General features: G+C 41.8%; 1 protein-coding gene across 5 annotated transcripts in view; it reads right to left on the reverse strand.

Annotated features, from left to right (window-relative positions):
- Nucleotides 1-5,334: 5,334 nt before the first annotated feature.
- Nucleotides 5,335-21,122, reverse strand: part of PHF14 (PHD finger protein 14) — a 263,915-nt gene continuing 248,127 nt past the window's right edge. For 3 of the 5 annotated variants that reach the window (XM_069729337.1, XM_069729334.1, XM_069729333.1), the window contains exon 19: nt 6,388-6,581. In XM_069729337.1, the coding sequence (XP_069585438.1) occupies nt 6,534-6,581 (48 nt within the window). In that variant the 3' untranslated portion in view covers nt 6,388-6,533. Of the gene's footprint in view, nt 6,582-21,122 lie in introns of all 5 variants that reach the window. The other 2 variants (XR_011313935.1, XR_011313933.1) reach the window with 1 other exon arrangement.

Genomic DNA, 21,122 nt, shown 5'->3' on the forward strand with positions numbered 1-21,122 from the left:
AAAATCAGATGTGTATTTCTTACATGTTCCGAGTTAGAAATCAGAACCTCTTTGCCCTGCAATAGATTTATGGTTTAAAAGGTTGGGATTCTTCATAAGAATAAGTCCCACTCACAGGTTTTCCATTTAAAAATAGCTTCCAAAAAGCTTTAAATTATGGCTGGTCTTCTTTTGTAGAAACTTTACGAAAAAAAAGTGTGAAGGGCAACACTTTATTCCAGTGAAAATCATAGGACAGTTTTTTTAAATACAGGTTTTAGTATGGAAAAGTTAATCTTTTCAAGTTCAAAAAACTTTGTACATACCCAAAATTTGTGGCATAACTTTTGATTATGAATAGTGATGTGCGAACGTGCTTGGATAAGGTGTTCTCCGAGCATGCTCATGTGCTAACCGAGTGTCTTCGGCGTGCACGAATAATATGTCCAAGTCCCTGCGCCTGCAAGTCTCGCGACACATACAGGGATTACCTAACAAACTGGAAAGTTGCGGCTGTTGAATAGCCGTGAGACATGCAGACGCGGGGACTCGAACATATTTTTCGAGCATGTCGAAGACACTCGGTCAGATGAGCATGCTCGGAGAACACCGTATGTCAGCACGTCTGCTCATCACTAGCTATGAACATTATAGCACATGGGTCCATTAAAGAGCGCTACACACTGTAGTTTGTACCGTGCACAGAAGGCTACGTGAAGCCAGTGAGGGAAAGCCATCAAGGGCAGACCAGCAGCAACCCATCACTAGGGTCAAGTACCAACCTTTTTCTTAAGCAATGAGCTGAATAACCTTGGGGTGTTGCTGAGCATATGCTGGCCGAGGAACAGAGGTGACCCCCATCCAGAACAGTGATTGTGATAGACCAACATTACAGCCACAGAGAAGAAGTATGATGGCCGTCACTTGCCAGTCTTGCCAAATGGTCATTTTGGTAAGACAATTGTACAGTGGGTTGGGTGGGTAAATACTACATGAGACTTGGACAATAAAGAAGACTTCCAGCCTTTATATAATAATTGAGTTGCAAGGGATATTATGTCCGTCCCTGCCAACCAGAGGTGGGGGCAGGGTTATACAGATTTCATGAATATGGAGGACTACTGTATATGCCAGCCAGTTTACTAGTGATATACCATTTTATCGGTAGATTATCAAAACTACAAATCACGCTACCCTCAGATTAGGAGGCAAAAAACTGCTCAGATTCCCTTTAAAACATCCACATTTTTTTTATATAAATCAAGTAAAGGTAAGACACATTTTGTAATAGATCTCATAAAAGGAAAACTATATTTTCCTCCACTATTAGACTTCTCTTCCCTAAATTCACAGGTCAAATCTGTCTTTTTGATGCAGTCTATAAAGAAATCACATATATAGAATTCCCAACATATACAGCATACGTGGCGAAAACTAGACCAGCAACAATAAATATTATGTACTGAATTATATGATTTGATTTTTGTTCTTGATAGGATTACCTAGATGTCCTCCATGCATGCAGCAGTAAGATTATGGATTCTTGACTGTACGAGCCGTGAGATTATGGATCCTGGATAGTGATGAGCGAGTGTACTCGTTGCTCGGGTGATCTCCGAGTATTTGTTAGTGTTCGGAGATTAAGTGTTCATCGCGGCAGCTGAATGATTTACAGCTACTAGACAGCTTGATTACATGTGAGGATTCCCTAGCAAACAGGCAACCCCCACATGTACTCAGCCTGGCTAATAGCTGTAAATCATTCAGCTGAGGCGATGAAAACTTAATCTCCGAACACTAACAAATACTCGGAGATCACCCGAGCATGCTCGGAAAAACTCGAGCAAGGAGTATATTCACTCATCACTAATCCTGGACTGTATGAGCCGTGAGACTATGGATCGTTGACTGTATGAGCCGTGAGACTATGGATCATTGACTGTACGAGCCGTGAGACTATGGATCATTGACTGTACGAGCCGTGAGACTATGGATCATTGACTGTACGAGCCGTGAGACTATGGATCATTCACTGTACGAGCAGTGAGACTATGGATCGTTGACTGTATGAGCCGTGAGACTATGGATCATTGACTGTACGAACCGTGAGACTATGGATCCTTAACTGTAAAACATATTTGGATTGGTAAATAAAGAATAATAAAAAAATAAAATAAACTTGAACCAGGAGGCGGAAGACCAAGTGGAGGAGGAAGTAGAGGTGTACGTGGCGGTGCAGGTGGGAAAGGCAAGGGAGGAGTAATCCAACACTGCTTTTTCAAGGTTTATTTTTCTTTTTTTTTTCAGTGTAACAAAACTAAAACTAGCAATCTAGAACCAGGAGGCGTAGGTCGAAGTGGAGGAAGAGGTGGATATGACGGTATGAGTGGAAGAGGCAAGGGCGGAGTAATCCAACACTGTTTTTTTTTTCCTTCTTTTTTTTCAGTGTTTAATTTTTATTTAATGAAACGGTCTTAACATAAATTGAACCCCCAAATAAATTAAAGGAGGTGCAACCTAGGGGCAGAGGTCTCCATGCACCCTAACTCCAATGGAAAGGTTTCACCTTTCATGGCCATGTGTCCAACCATCAGTAGTTTCTCTACCAGTGTCTGCTTGTATTCACGCATTTTGCAATCCCGCTCCAGTGACATAATGATGGCATTTTGTCCTTGTAGCAGGGGTCCAGCAGGGTGGCTGCACAGTAATCAGAATTGCTAACAATAAGGGCAACTCGGCGTTCGTTGCGCAGGCACAGCAGCATGTATTTGCTCATATGTGCCAGGCTGCCCAAAGGCAACCCACAAACTGTTCTCAGTGGGATGTGATTCTTCTGGGAACTCTGTATCCCAACCAAGCTCCAGTGATGCCCATGAGCTGTTCTGAGTGCCACTCTGCTGTGAACACTGTTGTTCCTCCTCCCAAACTATCCCAATGATACAGTTGGGTACCTGGCCACTGCTGGGGCAGTAACGCACTCTCCAAGCCATGTGTGGATGACAGGTATGATAACTATGTGAATTGGCCCTGCTCCTCTTCTTCCTGTGCCACCACCTCACCTTGAATTGTTTTTTCCATCAGGCACATAAGTGGTATAGCAACGCTCATGATGGTGTAATCAGCACTGCTCATACTAGTGAAGTATTCAAAGCAGCACAACACGACACATGTCCCGCATGAAGGCCCACTCATTGGTGGTGAAGTGGTGGTGTTCTGCAGAGTGACTGAGTAAGGGAGGAGCAGTAGGTTCTTCTTTAAACAAACCCCAACATCATATCCATTCCCAGTAAATATACCAGTCTTAATTACCTGTCCACAAAAAAGATTAAATTAGTTTTTCACTTCCCAGCCATATGTAATTTCCTCTGTTCTCTATGTTAACATGTAGTTCTACTTCAAGGAGGCTCTCAGATTACAAGCTCTGTCTATGAGAAATTATGTGTGATGTGTAGTGTTGAGCATTCCGATACCGCAAGTATCGGGTATCGGCCGATACTTGCGGTATCGGAATTCCGATACCGAGATCCGATATTTTTGTGATATCGGGTATCGGTATCGGAAGTGTAAAATAAAGAATTAAAATAAAAAATATTGTTATATTCACCTCTCCGGCGGCCCCTGGACATCAGCGGGAGGATCCGGCGTCCGGCACGGCTTCTTTCTTCAAAATGCGCGCCTTCAGGACCTGTGGAATGACGTCCCGGCTTCTGATTGGTCGCGTGCCGCCCATGTGACCGCCACGCGACCAATCAGAAGCCGCGACGTCATTCCTCAGCTAAAGTCCTAGAATGAGCGCCTTCTAGGACCTGAGGAATGACGTCGCGGCTTCTGATTGGTCGCGTGGCGGTCACATGGGCGGCACGCGACCAATCAGAAGCCGGGACGTCATTCCACAGGTCCTGAAGGCGCGCATTTTGAAGAAAGAAGCCGTGCCGGACGCCGGATCCTCCCGCTGATGTCCAGGGGCCGCCGGAGAGGTGAATATAACAATATTTTTTATTTTAATTCTTTATTTTACACTTTAATATGGATCCCAGGGCCTGAAGGAGAGTTTCCTCTCCTTCAGACCCTGGGATCCATGAGGATACCTTCCGATACTTGATGTCCCATTGACTTGTATTGGTATCGGATATCGGTATCGGCGATATCCGATATTTTTCGGGTATCGGCCGATACTATCCGATACCGATACTTTCAAGTATCGGACGGTATCGCTCAACACTAGTGATGTGTTTGTGGGGGTGTGTGATGGATTTGAATGTTTTCTATGAAAAGTTCAGAGTACACAGCGGCTTTTGGGTGCACTACTCCCACAGACGGGGTGGCAGAGTACACACAGCGACTTTTGGGTTCACTACTCCCACAGACGGGGTTGCAGAGTACACACAGCAGCTTTTGGGCACAGTACTCCCACAGTCGGGGTTGCAGAGTACACACAGTTTTTTTAAGCAAAGTTCATCCACTGAGACATATGGAGAGTGCACACGGTGGCTTTTTTGCAGAGTGCGCAACCTATCACTATCCTTCACTTCAGCTGCGTTCTCTCCTTACACTAATCAGAGCAGAATGGTGGCGGCACTCGTGAACCCGCATTTATACAGCCTGGGTCACGTGCTGCGCCGGCCAATCACAGCCATGAGAATACTTGGCATGGCTGTGATGGCTCTCGAAGTGTTCCGAGCCTAAAAGTTTGTTGGTTGGCTGTGTTGCAGCCTTTCAAACAAACTTTATTAGGCATCCGAACCTGAACAGAAAACCAGACATCGTGTTAAAAGTCTATGTTCAATTCCAAACACTAGGTATAAAAACTAATATATTTATAGATACACACACGTTACAGTTCGGGTTTGTGCATCCCGAGCTACAACACAATAGAATTTAACGTATTAACTTCTATGGGTTTAACAAGTAAAAATAACACCCTAAAATATACTTACCTCCAGCCTAGCAGAGGAGGAAACAAAGCATGGGAAATCAGAGTGTTTTATTAATAGTAAAAAAGCACAAAAAACAAAAAAACAAAAAAAGAAAAATCATTGTTTGCTTTGCAGCACCAATGCCTAAACATATTTCCCAAGGCCAAAAGGTTTCCATTCAATCAGTTGATATTTTGTGTTCCAATAGACTGATACTTGACATGAGTAATTATATATTGAATTTTTTTTCAAGATGTGGACATGTATCCTGTTTTTCCAGGAGATAACATATTTATATACATTGCACCATTTTCATTAAGTCCTGGAATTGCTGTATACCTTACGGGAATCGACCGAATCAATACCTCTACATGTCGTGTGTATCAAATCGCAAAATTATCAACCCTATTTATTAAAAAAAATGCAAAGCAAAGAAAACTGATGAAAAATATTGTTTACTGTACTTTTACTGATCTTGGCATAAAAAAAGGTTGAAGATGTACAATAACGAATATAACAAAGCACAAGTTTTTCATAAAAAAAAGAGAAAAGAATATAATTGGCGGACACAAAAATATGCAGCATGCAGAAGACACACATTGTCATATTACAGTGCAGAATATAAAGTTGAAAAACACTGAGAACATGAGCAGAAGAACTGAGAATTGTGAGATTCTAAACCTTCTAGAACACCTAATATTCATCTATTACAATATACAATGACCAAACATTTGTAACCGTTGGAATAAAAACAAAAAAAATCCCTCCAAAAATTTTTTGTACATTTTACGCAGATGCAAAATTGAATTTGCAAAGTCAATTCAGGCAGACAAGCGACGGCACGTGACCAACTCCGATGGACTTACTGTAGCCCACAAAATGCGCCCTGAAATGTTTACGCCAAGTTCCCACAGAGGAGTTGAGGGTCTCAATTAAGTCTGAAAATATAGAAAATAATATTTCCTGTTCACATTTTAGAACAGTTTTTGACTAAATAAAAACAAAAATAATCCCTAAAAAAATAAATAAAACTTGTCCTAAATTACCTAACTTGTATCCTAACTTTTTTTTAAAAAAAAATTAAGAACTGCGCTGACGTTAATTTATAATTTTTTTTTTTTTTTTTAGATTATTGGCTCCTCCTTTTCCCAAATCAAAGAGGTATTACTCATCTCAGCAAAAATGTATCAACTTGTATCTTTTTTTTTTAGAATTGTAGTGATAAGGCCAAAGGCTTCATTCACGTGGCAGAGTGAAGAGCGCAGATTTCACCTGTCCTGCAGAAGGATTTATCATCCCATGGAGTGCACCAGAATATTTTAAACAAATTTTGACAGAAACATTCAGCCTTTTTCCTATTTAAGACACCAAGTTACAGCCTGGCCCCAGAGAAACTGTATTGTTCCTCCGTAGACCTACGGAGCCAAAATAAAAGCCCGAGTAGCTCATGAAAGCTTCCACATTCCAAAATTCAGCAAGAAAAAACACTTTCAGAGACTGATTTTTCTGCAAACTCAGAATGACATTTTTTTCAGTTATTTTTCTTTTTATACAAAATGATTATTTAGAATGCGACATCCATCTTTCTTTCGACACATTTTTCACAAAATTGTCAATATTCTTTTTTTTTTTTCCCCTTCACAACATTTCTTGAGAGTCTGTCTCCAGGTTTTCGCTTTCATCTTCCTACAAAAAAAAATATAATAACGCGTTAAGAAAACGTCAAAATAATTAGATTTCCGAGAATTATTAGAAACATTTAAAGAGCGTGAATATTAAATAGAAATAATTCTACATTCCCGTGACATGATCGTTAGAAAATCAAATCTGCTCTCTTCAAAAAGTTTCTGGAAATATCCAGCACTTACCAATAGAGTTGTCAATGAAGCCCTGAGAAGGCGGCTTCCTGTTTACCCCGACTACTAAGTGGTAAAATCTGCCTAATTCTACATCTTTAGATTATAAACCACCCTATTAAAATAGATCTATGTTATAATGCGTCGCCCCAGTCGGCCTCCATGGACCTCCTTCTCTCCTCCACACTTATTCGCTCCTCATCCAATCGCCTCCAAGACTTCTCCCGAATATCCCCCATCCTCTGGAACTCTCTGCCCCAACACGTCCGACTATCAACCACAGTCGGATCCTTCAGACGGAACATGAAAACTCATCTCTTCAGGAAAGCCTACAGCCTGCACTGACACCGCTGCTGCCTCATCACCAACGAAGCTACCGCCTCACCGACACCGGAGCTACCGCCTCACCAACACCGGAGCTACCGCCTCACCAACACCGGAGCTACCGCCTCACCAACACCGGAGCTCCTGCAACCCTCAACCTACTGTCTCCTTCCCCATAATCCTGTAGAATGTAAGCCCGCGGGGGCAGGGTCCTCGCCCCTCTGTATCAGTCCGTCATTGTTAGTTTGTTTACTGTATGTGATATTTGTAACTTGTATGTAACCCCTTCTCATGTACAGCTCCATGGAATCAATGGTGCTATATAAATAAATAATAATAATAATAATAATAATAATGTAACAAACTGGCATCCCTGCTCTTGTATCTGAGGGGGGCATGTCTCTGTTTCTCTCTGCAGAGGGCCTCCCTGATACACAACATTGCAGACTGTCCAGAGAAAAGACTTCAGGGACCTTCTTTGAATTTGATGCACCAGATGTTTTACATCAAGGGGCTAATCCCCCCCCAAAAAAAGAAAGAAAAAGCAAGATACATGTTTGGGATCCGGTTGATGGTGCGGTTTCTTGGAAGGGCTAGGATCTCCTACGGAGGATAGATCCTGGTGCCACTACTTGGACATTTAGAGACTCGGGATCATCTGCCACATACTATTGCCACCCTCTTTGGTTACCTTGCTGGATATTGAGAACTATTCTATGGACCAGTATTTTATCTGTCCTTTGCGTTGGATTACCCAGTGACATCCTCTGGATTTGTTCATCTTGTTGAGGCTGCACTGCAGACTCTAAAGAGTCATATATATGTTCAGTGAAATATTCTCCCAGCCAAAATTAATTTTTTTTTTAATTTTTATTACACTGTTCACAGGTCTGTTGTCCCTGATTCAGTCACATACCTCGTCACAATACTCACTTGTACAAAGGGGTGGTATTTTAGTAGTTATATTCCAGCATATAAGAGCAGTATTATAGTAGTTATATTCTTGTACATAGGGGCAGTATTATAGTAGTTATATTCTTGTACATAGGAACAGTATTATAGTAGTTATATTCTTGTACATAGGAGCAGTATTATAGTAGTTATATTCTTGTACATAGGAGCAGTATTATAGTAGTTATATTCTTGTACATAGGAGCAGTATTATAGTAGTTATATTCTTGTACATAGGAGCAGTATTATAGTAGTTATATTCTTGTACATAGGAACAGTATTATAGTAGTTATATTCTTGTACATAGGAGCAGTATTATAGTAGTTATATTCTTGTACATAGGAGCAGTTTTATAGTAGTTATATTCTTGTACATAGGAGCAGTATTATAGTAGTTATATTCTTGTACATAGGAGCAGTATTATAGTAGTTATATTCTTGTACATAGGGGCAGTATTATAGTAGTTATATTCTTGCACATAGGGGGCAGTATTATAGTAGTTATATTCTTGTACATAGGGGCAGTATTATAGTAGTTATATTCTTGTACATAGGAGCAGTATTATAGTAGTTATATTCTTGTACATAGGAGCAGTATTATAGTAGTTATATTCTTGTACATAGGGGCAGTATTATAGTAGTTATATTCTTGTACATAGGGGCAGTATTATAGTAGTTATATTCTTGTACATAGGAGCAGTATTATAGTAGTTATATTCTTGTACATAGGAGCAGTATCTGTTATGGCTGGCAATCAGGCAACACAGCGTGCAGTAATCAGCGCACATACAGAGATCTGGCAATAACCAAAAACAATAGGACGAGCTCTGAGACGTGGAATCTCTGTAGACTGCAGTACCTGATCTATCCTCACACAACTATAAGCAGCAGTGGATTGCGCCTAACAACTACCTATGCAACTCGGCACTGCCTGAGGAGCTGACTAGCCTGAAGATAGAAATACAAGCCTGACTTACCTCAGAGAAATACCCCAAAGGAATAGGCAGCCCCCCACATATAATGACTGTTAGCAAGATGAAAAGACAAACGTAGGAATGAAATAGATTCAGCAAAGTGAGGCCCGATATTCTAGACAGAGCGAGGATAGCAAAGAGAACTATGCAGTCTACAAAAAACCCTAAAACGAAAACCACGCAAAGGGGCAAAAAGACCCACCGTGCCGAACTAACAGCACGGCGGTGCACCCCTCTGCTTCTCAGAACTTCCAGCAAAAGACAATAGCAAGCTGGACAGAAAAAAACAGAAAACAAACTAGAAGCACTTATCTAGCAGAGCAGCAGGCCCAAGGAAAGATGCAGTAGCTCAGATCCAACACTGGAACATTGACAAGGAGCAAGGAAGACAGACTCAGGTGGAGCTAAATAGCAAGGCAGCCAACGAGCTCACCAAAACACCTGAGGGAGGAAGCCCAGAGACTGCAATACCACTTGTGACCACAGAAGTGAACTCAGCCACAGAATTCACAACAGTACCCCCCCCTTGAGGAGGGGTCACCGAACCCTCACCAGAACCCCCAGGCCGACCAGGATGAGCCACATGAAAGGCACGAACAAGATCTGGGGCATGGACATCAGAGGCAAAAACGCAGGAATTATCTTCCTGAGCATAACCCTTCCATTTGACCAGATACTGGAGTTTCCGTCTAGAGACACGAGAATCCAAAATCTTCTCCACAATATACTCCAATTCCCCCTCCACCAAAACAGGGGCAGGAGGCTCCACAGATGGAACCATAGGTGCCACGTATCTCCTCAACAACGACCTATGGAATACATTATGTATGGAAAAGGAGTCTGGGAGGATCAGACGAAAAGACACCGGATTGAGAATCTCAGAAATCCTATATGGACCAATAAAACGAGGTTTAAACTTAGGAGAGGAAACCTTCATAGGAATATGACGAGAAGATAACCAAACCAAATCCCCAACACGAAGTCGGGGTCCCACACGGCGTCTGCGATTAGTGAAAAGCTGAGCCTTCTCCTGGGACAAGGTCAAATTGTCCACTACCTGAGTCCAGATCTGCTGCAACCTGTCCACCACAGAATCCACACCAGGACAGTCCGAAGACTCAACCTGTCCTGAAGAGAAACGAGGATGGAACCCAGAATTGCAGAAAAATGGAGAGACCAAGGTAGCCGAGCTGGCCCGATTATTAAGGGCGAACTCAGCCAACGGCAAAAATGACACCCAATCATCCTGGTCAGCGGAAACAAAACATCTCAGATATGTTTCCAAGGTCTGATTGGTTCGTTCGGTCTGGCCATTAGTCTGAGGATGGAAGGCCGAGGAGAAAGATAGGTCAATGCCCATCCTACCACAAAAGGCTCGCCAGAACCTCGAGACAAACTGGGAACCTCTGTCAGAAACAATATTCTCAGGAATGCCATGTAAACGAACCACATGCTGGAAGAACAAAGGCACCAAATCAGAGGAGGAAGGCAATTTAACCAAAGGCACCAGATGGACCATTTTAGAAAAGCGATCACAGACCACCCAAATGACCGACATTTTTTGAGAAACGGGAAGGTCAGAAATGAAATCCATCGAAATATGTGTCCAAGGCCTCTTCGGGACCGGCAAGGGCAAAAGCAACCCACTGGCACGTGAACAGCAGGGCTTAGCCCTAGCACAAATTCCACAGGACTGCACAAAAGCACGCACATCCCGTGACAGAGATGGCCACCAGAAGGATCTAGCAACCAACTCCCTGGTACCAAAGATTCCTGGATGACCGGCCAGCACCGAACAATGAAGTTCAGAGATAACTTTACTAGTCCACCTATCAGGGACGAACAGTTTCTCGGCCGGACAACGATCAGGTTTATTAGCCTGAAATTTCTGCAACACTCTCCGCAAATCAGGGGAGATGGCAGACACAATGACTCCTTCCTTGAGGATACTCGCCGGCTCAGATAACCCCGGAGAGTCGGGCACAAAACTCCTAGACAGAGCATCCGCCTTCACATTTTTAGAGCCCGGAAGGTATGAAATCACAAAATCAAAACGAGCAAAAAATAACGACCAACGGGCCTGTCTAGGATTCAAGCGCTTGGCAGACTCGAGATAAGTCAAGTTCTTATGATCAGTCAATACCACCACGCGATGCTTAGCACCCTCAAGCCAATGACGCCACTCCTCGAATGCCCACTTCATGGCCAGCAACTCTCGGTTGCCCACATCATAATTACGCTCAGCAGCAGAAAATTTCCTGGAAAAGAAAGCACATGGTTTGAACACTGAGCAACCAGAACCTCTCTGTGACAAAACCGCCCCTGCACCAATCTCAGAAGCATCAACCTCGACCTGGAACGGAAGAGAAACATCAGGTTGACACAACACAGGGGCACAGCAAAAACGACGCTTCAACTCCTGAAAAGCTTCCACGGCAGCAGAAGACCAATTAACCAAATCAGCACCCTTCTTGGTCAAATCGGTCAATGGTCTGGCAATGCTAGAAAAATTACAGATGAAGCGACGATAAAAATTAGTAAAGCCCAGGAATTTCTGCAGACTTTTTAGAGATGTCGGCTGAGTCCAATCCTGGATGGCCTGAACCTTAACCGGATCCATCTCGATAGTAGAAGGGGAAAAGATGAACCCCAAAAATGAAACTTTCTGCACACCGAAGAGACACTTTGATCCCTTCACGAACAAGGAATTAGCACGCAGTACCTGGAAAACCATTCTGACTTGCTTCACATGAGACTCCCAATCATCTGAGAAGATCAAAATGTCATCCAAGTAAACAATCAAGAATTTATCCAGATACTCACGGAAAATGTCATGCATAAAAGACTGAAAAACAGATGGAGCATTGGCAAGTCCGAACGGCATCACCAGATACTCAAAATGACCCTCGGGCGTATTAAATGCCGTTTTCCATTCATCTCCCTGCCTGATTCTCACCAGATTATACGCACCACGAAGATCAATCTTAGTAAACCAACTAGCCCCCTTAATCCGAGCAAACAAGTCAGAAATCAATGGCAAGGGATACTGAAACTTAACAGTGATCTTATTAAGAAGGCGGTAATCAATACACGGTCTTAGCGAACCATCCTTCTTGGCTACAAAAAAGAACCCTGCTCCCAATGGTGACGACGATGGGCGAATATGTCCCTTCTCCAGGGACTCCTTCACATAACTGCGCATAGCGGTGTGTTCAGGTACGGACAAATTAAATAAACGACCCTTAGGGAATTTACTACCAGGAATCAAATCGATAGCACAATCACAATTCCTATGCGGAGGTAGGGCATCAGACTTGGACTCTTCAAATACATCCTGAAAGTCCGACAAGAACTCTGGGATGTCAGAAGGAATGGATGACGAAATAGACAAAAATGGAACATCACCATGTACTCCCTGACAACCCCAGCTGGTTACCGACATAGAGTTCCAATCCAATACTGGATTATGGGTTTGTAGCCATGGCAACCCCAACACGACCACATCATGCAAATTATGCAGTACCAGAAAGCGAATAACTTCCTGATGTGCAGGAGCCATGCACATGGTCAGCTGGGCCCAGTACTGAGGCTTATTCTTGGCCAAAGGTGTAGCATCAATTCCTCTCAACGGAATAGGACACCGCAAAGGCTCCAAGAAAAATCCACAACGTTTAGCATAATCCAAATCCATCAGATTCAGGGCAGCGCCTGAATCCACAAACGCCATGACAGAATACGATGACAAAGAGCACATTAAGGTAATGGACAAAAGGAATTTGGACTGTACAGTACCAATAACGGCAGAGCTATCGAACCGCCTAGTGCGTTTAGGACAATTAGAAATAGCATGAGTAGAATCACCACAATAGAAACACAGTCTGTTCAGACGTCTGTGTTCTTGCCGTTCTACTTTAGTCATAGTCCTGTCGCACTGCATAGGCTCAGGTTTACTCTCAGGCAGTACCGCCAGATGGTGCACAGATTTACGCTCGCGCAAGCGACGACCGATCTGAATGGCCAAGGACATAGACTCATTCAAACCAGCAGGCATAGGAAATCCCACCATTACATCCTTAAGAGCTTCAGAGAGACCCTTTCTGAACAAAGCCGCTAGTGCAGATTCATTCCACAGAGTGAGTACTGACCATTTCCTAAATTTCTGACAATATACTTCTACATCATCCTGACCCTGGCATAAAGCCAGCAGATTTTGCTCAGCCTGATCCACTGAATTAGGCTCATCGTAAAGCAATCCCAGCGCCTGGAAAAATGCATCAACATTACTCAATGCAGAATCTCCTGGCGCAAGAGAAAACGCCCAGTCCTGTGGGTCGCCGCGCAAAAAAGAAATAATAATCAAAACCTGTTGAATAGGATTACCAGAAGAATGAGGTTTCAAGGCCAAAAATAGCTTACAATTATTTCTGAAGCTCAGGAACTTAGTTCTGTCACCAAAAAACAAATCAGGAATCGGAATTCTTGGTTCTAGCATCGATTTCTGATCAATAGTATCTTGAATCTTTTGTACATTTACAACGAGATTATCCATTGAGGAGCACAGAGCCTGAATATCCATGTCCACAGCTGTGTCCTGAAGCACTCTAATGTCTAGGGGAAAAAAAAGACTGAAGACAGAGCTAAGAAAAAAAAATGATGTCAGGATTTCTTTTTTCCCTCTATTGGGAATCATTGGTGTGGCTCCTTGTACTGTTATGGCAGGCAATCAGGCAACACAGCGTGCAGTAATCAGCGCACATACAGAGATCTGGCAATAACCAAAAACAATAGGACGAGCTCTGAGACGTGGAATCTCTGTAGACTGCAGTACCTGATCTATCCTCACACAACTATAAGCAGCAGTGGATTGCGCCTATCAACTACCTATGCAACTCGGCACTGCCTGAGGAGCTGACTAGCCTGAAGATAGAAATACAAGCCTGACTTACCTCAGAGAAATACCCCAAAGGAATAGGCAGCCCCCCACATATAATGACTGTTAGCAAGATGAAAAGACAAACGTAGGAATGAAATAGATTCAGCAAAGTGAGGCCCGATATTCTAGACAGAGCGAGGATAGCAAAGAGAACTATGCAGTCTACAAAAAACCCTAAAACGAAAACCACGCAAAGGGGCAAAAAGACCCACCGTGCCGAACTAACAGCACGGCGGTGCACCCCTCTGCTTCTCAGAACTTCCAGCAAAAGACAATAGCAAGCTGGACAGAAAAAAACAGAAAACAAACTAGAAGCACTTATCTAGCAGAGCAGCAGGCCCAAGGAAAGATGCAGTAGCTCAGATCCAACACTGGAACATTGACAAGGAGCAAGGAAGACAGACTCAGGTGGAGCTAAATAGCAAGGCAGCCAACGAGCTCACCAAAACACCTGAGGGAGGAAGCCCAGAGACTGCAATACCACTTGTGACCACAGAAGTGAACTCAGCCACAGAATTCACAACAAGTATCATAGTAGTTATATTCTTGTACATAGGGGCAGTATTATAGTAGTTATATTCTTGTACATAGGGGCAGTATTATAGTAGTTATATTCCAGTACATAGGGGGCAGCATTATAGTAGTTATATTCTTGCATATAGGAGAAGTATTATAGTAGTTATATTCTTGTACATAGGAGCAGTATTATAGTAGTTATATTCCAGTACATAGGGGGCAGCATTATAATAGTTATATTCTTGTACATAGGAGCAGTATTATAGTAGTTATATTCTTGTACATAGGGGCAGTATTATAGTAGTTATATTCTTGTACATAGGAGCAGTATTATAGTAGTTATATTCTTGTACATAGGAGCAGTATCATAGTAGTTATATTCTTGTAGATAGGAGCAGTATTATAATAGTTATATTCTATTACATAGGGGCAGTATTATAGTAGTTATATTCTTGCACATAGGGGCAGTATTATAGTAGTTATATTCTTGTACATAGGGGCAGTATTATAGTAGTTATATTCTTGTACATAGGGGCAGTATTATAGTTATATTCTTGTACGTAGGAGCAGTATTATAGTAGTTATATTCCAGTACATAGGGGGCAGTATTATAGTAGTTATATTCTTGTACATAGGAGTAGTATTATAGTAGTTATATTCCAGTACATAGGGGGCAGCATTATAGTAGTTATATTCTTGCATATAGGAGAAGTATTATAGTAGTTATATTCTTGTACATAGGAGCAGTATTATAGTAGTTATATTCCAGTACATAGGGGGCAGCATTATAATAGTTATATTCTTGTACATAGGAGCAGTATTATAGTAGTTATATTCTTGTACATAGGGGCAGTATTATAGTAGTTATATTCTTGCATATAGGAGCAGTATTATAGTAGTTATATTCTTGTACATAGGGGCAGTATTATAGTAGTTATATTCTTGTACATAGGAGCAGTATTATAGTAGTTATATTCTTGTATATGGAAGCAGTATTATAGTAGTTATATTCTTGAACGTATGGGCAGTATTATAATTGTAAAGATCCTATAAAATCTGTGTTGTATACTGAGAGATGATGAGCGGGACATTCAGATTAGAAAATAAGTGATTAATATTCCAAATAACACGGCACTAGACATGCTCCATACATGTGATATGAATCACATACTAATATGTGATACTCCTCCACACGGATCAGTCATCTGACATCTCCACTCTCCTGATTTGTGTTTGCATCTTCCATTTCCAGGAGCGTAAATCTTCAGACAGAAGTGGAGCCGTCATTTTACTTCTGTAACGAGATCCTCTTTACTTTATAATTTGTTGCGACAGTAAATTTCCATCCGCAGACGCTTCATATACGCCACAATCATAATTTTGTCTCACTGTGCATATTTTCTCAATTTGTCAATTTTCCAATTACTCGTAAAGCCATACGTCATTCCAAAATTGGTAAATAGACCATACAAAGAGGACTCGAATCTCCCGAGGATTAAACAAGAAAGACATCAATAGGTGATGCCGTAGTGTGAGGCTCGATGAGAGAACAACTTCTATCACTCAAACCTTCCACAAATTCACACGTGTATCACAGCCCATTTCATAGTATTACCCAATATTGACTTTGCATAATGGGCAAATCTCTCGGTGATCTGGGATATACAGTCATGAGAAAAACTACGTAAACCCTTTTTGGAATTCCATGGTTTTACACATAAGGCCATAAAGAAAAATCTGGTCCTTAGAAAGTATTACAAGTAGGTTAATCCAACCTCAGATAAAGAACTACACGTAACCAATGACCGTGTCATAATTTACCACAAACTAGGCCAAAATGTAGAAAGTATGTAAACAAGTCCATTCTCACGGCTTCAATAGGAATTAAAAGGTTAAGTAGCCACCAGTTACTGCTTACTAAATGCACTTGATGGTTCATCAGCATGTGTGACCGCCTCTACAAAAGCAGACGTTTGGGTGGTTTACTGATCTGGATCAAGTCAAGGAGGAAAGACGTCATCAATGATCTTAGAGAAGCATTTGTTGATGCTCATCAATCTGGGAAGGGCTTTCCATCATTCCATAGTGAGAAAGATTATTCACCAGTGAAAATCATTCAAGACAGTTGACATTCTTCCCAGTAGTGGACACCCCGGCAAATTTTACCACAAGTTTAGAGCGTGCCATATTCTGAGAAGGTGCAAAAAAAAAAAAAAACCTAAAGAACTACAGCTCAGACTCTAAGGGCCTCAGCATGTTAAAAGTTTAAGTTAATGTCATTGTAATTAGAAAAAGTCTGAACAAGTATGGCTTATGTGAAAGTGCTTCCAAGCTTCTCTTGAACATTTGATCTCTTGAGCATTTGAACCAACAAGTCTTCTGTAACATCATTTTTTGGATAGACAAGACTGAAGTGGAGATGTCTGGCCATAATGACCTTTGTCACGTTTGGTGAAAACCAAACACAGCATACCAACTGTCAAGCATGGTGGTGGAGGGAGAGGATTAGGTTGTGTTTTGCAGCCACAAGACCTGAGCATCTTGCAGTCATTGAGCTGAACCTGATTTTCCTCTGTATACCAAAGTATTCTAGAGTCAAATGTGAGGTCATCTGTCTAAAAGCTAAAGCTTGGCTGAAACTGGGACATGTGACAGGACTAGTTTTTGGTAAAATAAGTGACATGGTGTAATTTATCATGTGATGTTGTCCATATGAGGTTGTATTTACATAATTTTAAGACCTTCCACGGACCAGATTTTTTTTATTTTAGGTCCCAATACGTAAAACCACAGTATTCAGAGGGTGTACTTTGTTTTTCTTATGATTGTATGTGGTTTTCTAGGACAGTCCAAATAAAAACGAATGCATTTTTACATCACAATGCTTAAAATAAATAACAACACAAATTAAACTCCGCTTAATTATCATCTTAAACAATAGACACTTGGTCATCAAGTGAACCCACCCAAGAAATTGAAGAACCCAGATCTAAAAGTGATGCCCCTACATGGAACAGGTTTTTTGGGAAAAAGTAAAATTTTCATGGAATTTTGACACTTCAAACAGAATGAAATGCTATATATTTAGTCTAATGAGTAATTGGTTGTCTGCGTTTAGTTTTGACAGATCACAAGTCCAAGAGAAGAGATTGGTAATGTTCAAATATCTGGTTTCACCGACAAATACACATCTTGTCCTAGACTAGAGATGAGCGAAGATTTTGGTCCAGCACAGTCAATAGTACATAGCTTCCGGATAGAAGTCCTAAACTACCTATTTTTCGACATCCCTGGCGATACTTATAGTTAGTAGGATGGGAATGCCGGCATCGCACAGGGCCTATGAATCAAGAGACATGGTCAAGAAGACCTACCACTTCATTCACGCGAGGGACACAAGAAACAAGTTTTTGGAATTGGCAGAGGTCTCAGTGGTCAGATCTCCACTGATAAGTGATAAATGATGTTTGTGGGACTACAAAGACACTTGTTGTTCACTGGATGAGAAAGTTTGGGGCCTTTTAATTTAAAGTTTTGTTTCTACTACTGCCGGAATTGTTATTTCAGAAATGTTTACGTCTTCTAAGTAGTGATGAGCGAATGTGCTTGAATATGGCGCTTTCCAAGCCTGGTCGTGTGCTAACGGAGTGACTTCGGCGAGCTCGAAAAATATGCTGGAGTCCCCGAGCCTGCATGTCTCGCGGCTGTTCAAACAGCCTAACAAACAGGAGATCCCTAAATGTGTTGCGCTTGTCGAACAGCCACAAGACACGCAGCTGCAGAGACTCTAACATATTTTTTGACCATGCCGAAGACACTCGGTTATCACACCTTATTCTAACACATTCGCTCATCACTACTTCTAAATAATAACTGGAAGCAAAATTTAAAAAAATAAAAACGAGCCAAAACACATGAGTAGGAAGCCTTTATGTAAAACAAGGAAGTTTGTTAATGTCAGTGGTCAACTCACGGAGTGCTGCAGACGTTAATATCAGTCTGACTCATCAATAAATCACTTTGCATACAAGGATGCGCCGCTGACATGTCCCTTTTTACTCGCCGATAATTTAAGGAAGATTTATAGGAGCACTTCGTAGACAATTAGGAGGAAAACTTTAATGAATGACGACTCTAAGAAGCCAAAAGATGGAGCTGCCAACTTCAACAAGTCTTTCTTTTTAGGAGTATAAAAGTTCTCGTGTACAGCGCATGGACTGTCAGGGAGGAAACGAGGCCGTGATGCCTACCGCAAACAATAAGAATGACCGTACAAAAAACGGTGGTCAACAACTCAGGACAGTCAGGGGGAAACAAGGCTGAAATCCAAATGGTGGAGTTGGTTTTATCTTGAAATTGGATTTTCAAAAATAAAAAAACTTGGAAAAAACATGTCTACATAAGCAGAAAGGGTAAGAAGTATGAAGTAGGAGGTTGCTATATTTACTGAACCAATAAGTCATCTCTTCCTTTGTGGTTCTTGCTTACCCTTATGCTTTTCATCAAATAAGAACCTGCAGCTGCATCTCCCTCCTCTCCTTCCTATTTGTCCTTTGATTATGGATGTATACTGGATGTTTTTTTTTTAATCTCAGAGTGTCTTCTTAAAGCTGTAATGTGTGAACTTTTCTATGTTTTATGACCAGAAAAGTTAGTACATTACAACTGGAAGACAACACTCAGACATTAAAAAAAATCTATGTATCTAGTGTACAACCATAAACATAAGACAAATAGGAAGGGGAAGTGGGAGATGCAGCTGCAGCTTATTAATCAGTGAAAATCATAAAAAGGAAAAGTTAAGAGATAAGAAGAAAGGAAGTGATAACTTATTGGCTCAGAAAATATAGCAACGTTTCTACATTAAAGCTGGAAGAACACAGACAAAGTATCTAGTATACAAACAAAGGCTGCCGTCACACGTTCAGTATTTGGTCAGTATTTTACATCAGTATTTGTAAGCCAAAACCAGGAGTGGGTGATAAACGCAGAAGTGGTGCATATGTTTCTATTCTACTTTTCCTCTATTTGTTCCACTCCTGGTTTTGGCTTACAAATACTGATATTACCATAGTCCTTATTGAAACACAAGGCTGTGAATCACTTCGAGAGTCAAATAAATCACATATTCAATTGTGGAGTATCACAAAAGAAACAGAAGTGAGGAAAGGAGGAAAATATCTTTGATAAAATGTAATAAATGTATTAAAGCAATATATTAAAATAACACAGAACATTAAAATATAAAAAAGAAAGAAAAAATGGGGGGGAGGGGGTTAAACCACCAGACTAGGAGAAACAAATCTACACTATACCATAATGGGTTACAATATATTGAAAAAAGATAAATACTATAAACCCAATAAAAAGGTGGTAATACTGGAGTAATGAGAGCGATATAGGCACCACGGAGCCAGGTAAAGGTAAACAAAAGACCTAAAATATTCCCCAGCAGAGTAAATGATCAGGCATACACTGAGTACATGTCTTAAACAGGGATACAAAGCAAGAAACAACCTGCTAATGTCCTGTAGAGTACTTCCCAGTAAACAAATGCCAATGTAAGTACAGAGCCTGCTGTGCAACGAGTGTATTGCCAAGGACTTAGTTTACCTGTCAATCAAGTGATGGTGTCTAGCGCTGAATGGTGAGGTGTAGATCAGGTTCCCATGCGCCAGACAAGCGCTGTTTCGCCGTAGCTTCTTCAATGGGGCGAGGACAGGGACAGGGAGGTGTGGAAGGCTTTTTATAGTGAGTGGGAGTAGCGTGGGAACAGCCGGAAAACGCCTACGGCAGCTTGAATTGCGCGCGCTCAAAGGGCCGCCCCACCAGACCAAAGGGGACTTCCGAGCATGCACACCGTGACACGCAGTGGAACGCACTGCGGTCACGTGATGGCGCCTCCCGGAAGACAGGGGCAGGGTACGGACCCCGCGCGTGCGCAGTGCCGCCGAGGAGTATCTGACCAGGGAAGAGGATGGATAAGGCGGTAGTCACGAGTGTCAGAGGGGTAATTGCTGCGCGCGAAAAAGGGCCGTCCCACCATACTAAGGGGACTCCGGAGCATGCGCACCGTGACACGCAGTGGAACGCACTGCGGTCACGTAGCTGGCGCATCTCCGGGGTCAGTGGGGGAAGCGGACCCCGCGTGGGAAGTGGGAGAAGTGGGAGATGCAGCTGCAGTTTATTACTCAGTGAAAAGCATAAAAGGAAAAAGTAAGAGAAGCACAAAGGAAGAGAACTTATTGGATCAGAAAACAGCAACGTTTTTACATTAAAGCTGGAAGAACATGGACATAAAAAAATCTAGTGTATAACGATGAAAAACAGGAAGGGGAAGAGGGAGCTGCAGCTGCAGTTACCCAGTGAAAAGCACAAAGGAGGAGGTAACTAATTGGACCAGAGAATATAAAAGTTCTTACACTACAGCTGTAACAACACTGACAAAAAATGTATCTAGTATACAACCATGAACGACAAAAAGGAAGGGGAGGAGGGAGATGCAGCTGCAGTTACTTAGTGAAAAGAACAAAGGAGGAGGTAACTAATTGGATCAGAGAATATAAAAGGTCTTACACTACAGCTGTAACAACACTGACAAAAAATGTATTTAGTATACAACCATGAACATTAGACAAAAAGAAAGGGGAGGAGGGAGATGCAGCTGAAGTGAC

Source organism: Ranitomeya imitator, chromosome 6 (assembly GCF_032444005.1).
Source record: "Ranitomeya imitator isolate aRanImi1 chromosome 6, aRanImi1.pri, whole genome shotgun sequence".
In the NCBI taxonomy this organism is placed as follows: Eukaryota; Metazoa; Chordata; class Amphibia; order Anura; family Dendrobatidae; genus Ranitomeya; species Ranitomeya imitator.